The 3,015-nt window shown below is 61.4% G+C and overlaps 1 protein-coding gene across 1 annotated transcript; it reads right to left on the bottom strand.

The window, feature by feature from the left end:
• Positions 1–711: 711 nt before the first annotated feature.
• On the bottom strand, positions 712–2,660 carry GUCA2A (guanylate cyclase activator 2A). The gene is given in 3 exon segments (NM_001160274.1): positions 712–967; positions 1,321–1,510; positions 2,552–2,660. Coding segments are annotated over 3 exon segments (330 nt in total). The 5' UTR covers positions 2,627–2,660; the 3' UTR covers positions 712–902.
• Between the last annotated feature and the right edge of the window lie 355 nt (positions 2,661–3,015).

Genomic DNA, 3,015 nt, shown 5'->3' with positions numbered 1-3,015 from the left:
ATCCGTCTCGTGGCGGGCTCCACCTGCCCTGGGGTCAGAGAGACGTCCCCAGACACAGAAGCCACTCCACCACAGGGCAGCCCGGGCGGAGCGGGAGGTGCGGGTGATTGACGTGCCCAGAGAGTAGCAAGGATGGGGGTGGGAGAGCAAAATTGCTCCTCCAGGGAGGGTGGGGGAGGCCACCCTCTGAGGAGAGGCAGGTGGGGAGGCCTCGCGCCTGAGCCGGAGTCACGTGGCCAGGAGTGTGGGAAGTGGAGCAGAGCAGAGGTGAGAGGAGCGGAGGACATGCTGAGAGCTCTGGGTGGGGGCGTGAGCCCTGGGGGAGGGCAGGGGGCAGTGCTGAAGTGGTCAGCAGCGGGGGCAGATCCCGAGGCCCCTTGAACACTCTTCAGCTAGGGGCTTGTGTCAGAACCCCTCAGGGTCGGTGTTGGTCATTCAAACCAGCTCACATGTGGCTTAGTGGCCTTGGGGACCCCAGGGGTCATGAAAGAAAAGCAGAGGTTCCACCTGCCCCCTTGGTGGTCTGTGAATTCAAGTCCCCTCCGTGTCTGTGCCTGGGGACCTCCCCCGGAGGTAGTGGCTTAGCAGGAACAGTGGGATCCTGGCACTTGGCACAGTAAACCCTGAGCTGTCGAGGGCGGGGCAGGCATCCATAAAATGGGATGATGATAGACGGATGGAGGAAAGAAGGAACGAAAACCACACCAGCAGGACTCTAGAATCTGGTTTATTAGCCATGGGTGGGGGAATGGATCTTGGGAAGCACCGGCAGCTCGGATGGGGGCAGGGCCTGGGCCGCCCCAGCCTGCCCCCTCCTCGCTCCTCCCGTCTGGGCAGGTGGAGCTGCGGGGATGCGAAGCGCCCTGCGGGGGTGGGAAAGAAGACAGCGAGCCCTGGCCGTCCTAGCATCCCGCGCAGGCAGCATAGGCACAAATTTCACATGTGCTCGGGTCCTGGGCGATGGTCTCTGGACCGGAGAGATGGAGGCCCCGTGAGAAGAGCGTCCCCTCCCCAAAGCTGCCGCCCTCCCTTGAGCCAGAGGTCGGGCATCCGCCACCCAGGAGACACCCAGGCCCGTCCTCTCTGACCAGCGGGGCTCTAAGTGCCACGCGAGCCGGCCAAGCAGAGCGGAGATGCTGCCCTGAAAGGTGCTGCAGCAGAGACCAGGAGAACCAAGACCTGACAGCGGGAGGCTTCGCAGACCCACCAATCCGAGCAGAGCCCGTCCTTGGCACCCACCAATCAGATCACGCCTTCTCCTTGCAGTGCCGCCAATCAGGGAATTCCCGGACCACACCCTTCAGAGAGGAGGCGACTCACCCAGCCTTTCGAGGATCTCCTCGGCGTTGGGCTTCTGGCAGATGGGCTTGAGTTCTTCGGGAAACTTCGGGGAATTACAGAGGACGGGAATGATGGGTCCATCAAGATTTCTTGGGTTCCTGGGCTTCTGGAGCTCCTGGAGGTCCTTGAGCTTCTTCACTGACTCCAGGGAGAAGGAGAACTCTCCATCCTGAGAGACATGTCGGGAGGGTGAGGCCAGGCTGCAGCCCGCTCCCCGGCCACTTCCCCGAGGACCGCCCCTCGGCAGCCCCAGTGGCGCTCAAGCAGTGTGTGCAGCACATGGGAGTCAGGTGCTCCCCTGCGAGGCGGTGGGAGGTGACCCGCGGTGGGTGGGCAGAGTTGAGGCCTTAGAGTGGGACACTGGGGTCTGAGTGCCGCTTTGGCTCTGCGACCATGACCATGGGTAGGGCATGTGTTCTGGGAGCCTAGGTTCTGCATGTTATATGAGGAATGAAGAAAGCAGATGTCAAGTGTCAGGGAAACAGCAGGTGACTATTAGTGGGCACTGTGCTGACTTTGGGATCAGGCATCCTGATCCCACGTGGCCATGCCCAGTCTGTCTTCACCCTGCCTGAGGGCAGTGTGGGCGCCTCACCTGCCCCCCAGCTCCAGCCTGTGCCTGGGTGATGTTTGAGAAGCAGTAACAGGCCTCCTGGAGCCTGGCTGTGACAGAGAGTGGGGACCCTGCCAGGTACCAGACTGGCCTGCCACCCGCCCCAGCGGGCACACCCTTCTGTCAGGACCTCCAGGATGTCCAGGTGATTCCTGAGATCCAGGCCAGTGCGCTGGCTGAGGGCAGGAATGAAGAGGAAGATCTGGAGCTGAATCTATAGCCCCTCGACTTCCCAACCAGGTGCCTACGGCCAGTTACAGAATCTTTCTGAGGCTCTGAAAAAAAGGGATGAATAACCCTCTTCCTATGGCTGCAGTGAGGTCCTGGAGGAGCCTGACCCAGGGCGAGCCCTGTAAATTGGCCAACCTTTCCACGTTGTTAGTTCTCTTCTCTCTACCTGATGGTCTTTCTCCTTAGCAAGATGGAAGTGGAAACTGTAAGAGGCAGGACTGCGAATAGGGCCCCTGAGGAAGAACCAAGCCTTAGCCATATCCCCCCAACTCCAGCCCCCAGGAAGGGGTGTTTTCCTCTGGGCCTGGAGGTAGAGCCGGCTGGGGCAGAGAGCCAGCTGGGCCACCTTAGAGGCAGAGAACGTACCTTCACCGTGACTCCACCTGCCAGGGCAGCCCAGACCCCGAGGAGGCACAGTGTGGGGAACAGGAAGGTGTTCATGGCAGCAGCACCCGGGAGAGAGGAGTGGCCAGGTCTGGCTGCAGGGGAAGGCAGTGGGACTTTTAAAGCAGGCGGGGTTACTGAGTAACTCAGCGGTCTTTGTCCGCATCTCATCTGCTGGCTTATCAACTCCACTCTTATCAGATAAGCCTGGAGACAGCCCTGGCTGATAAGGGATCAGAAAGTGGAGGCTGGCAGAGCCCCGGCCCCTCCCTGGGCTCCCACTTTCACCCACAGCTGAGCTGGGTCCTGCGTTCATCCACTCCCTCACGGACCACTGCTCTGGGCTGGGCCAGGTGCCAGGTGCCAGCCCTGCTCTTAAGGAGGGAGGCCCAGGCAGTGGCAAAAGGCAGGGTGCTGAGCAGGGAGCCCATGGGCACGGGGAGTGG

The sequence above is a fragment of the Sus scrofa genome, chromosome 6 (genome assembly GCF_054392235.1).
Source record: "Sus scrofa isolate SSC_HxYL_T2T_F1_AM1 chromosome 6, Sscrofa_HxYL_maternal_Yorkshire_Landrace_v2.0, whole genome shotgun sequence".
In the NCBI taxonomy this organism is placed as follows: domain Eukaryota; kingdom Metazoa; phylum Chordata; class Mammalia; order Artiodactyla; family Suidae; genus Sus; species Sus scrofa.
The sequence above is the reverse complement of the archived record's forward strand: the minus strand, read 5'-3'. Positions and strand labels throughout refer to the sequence as shown.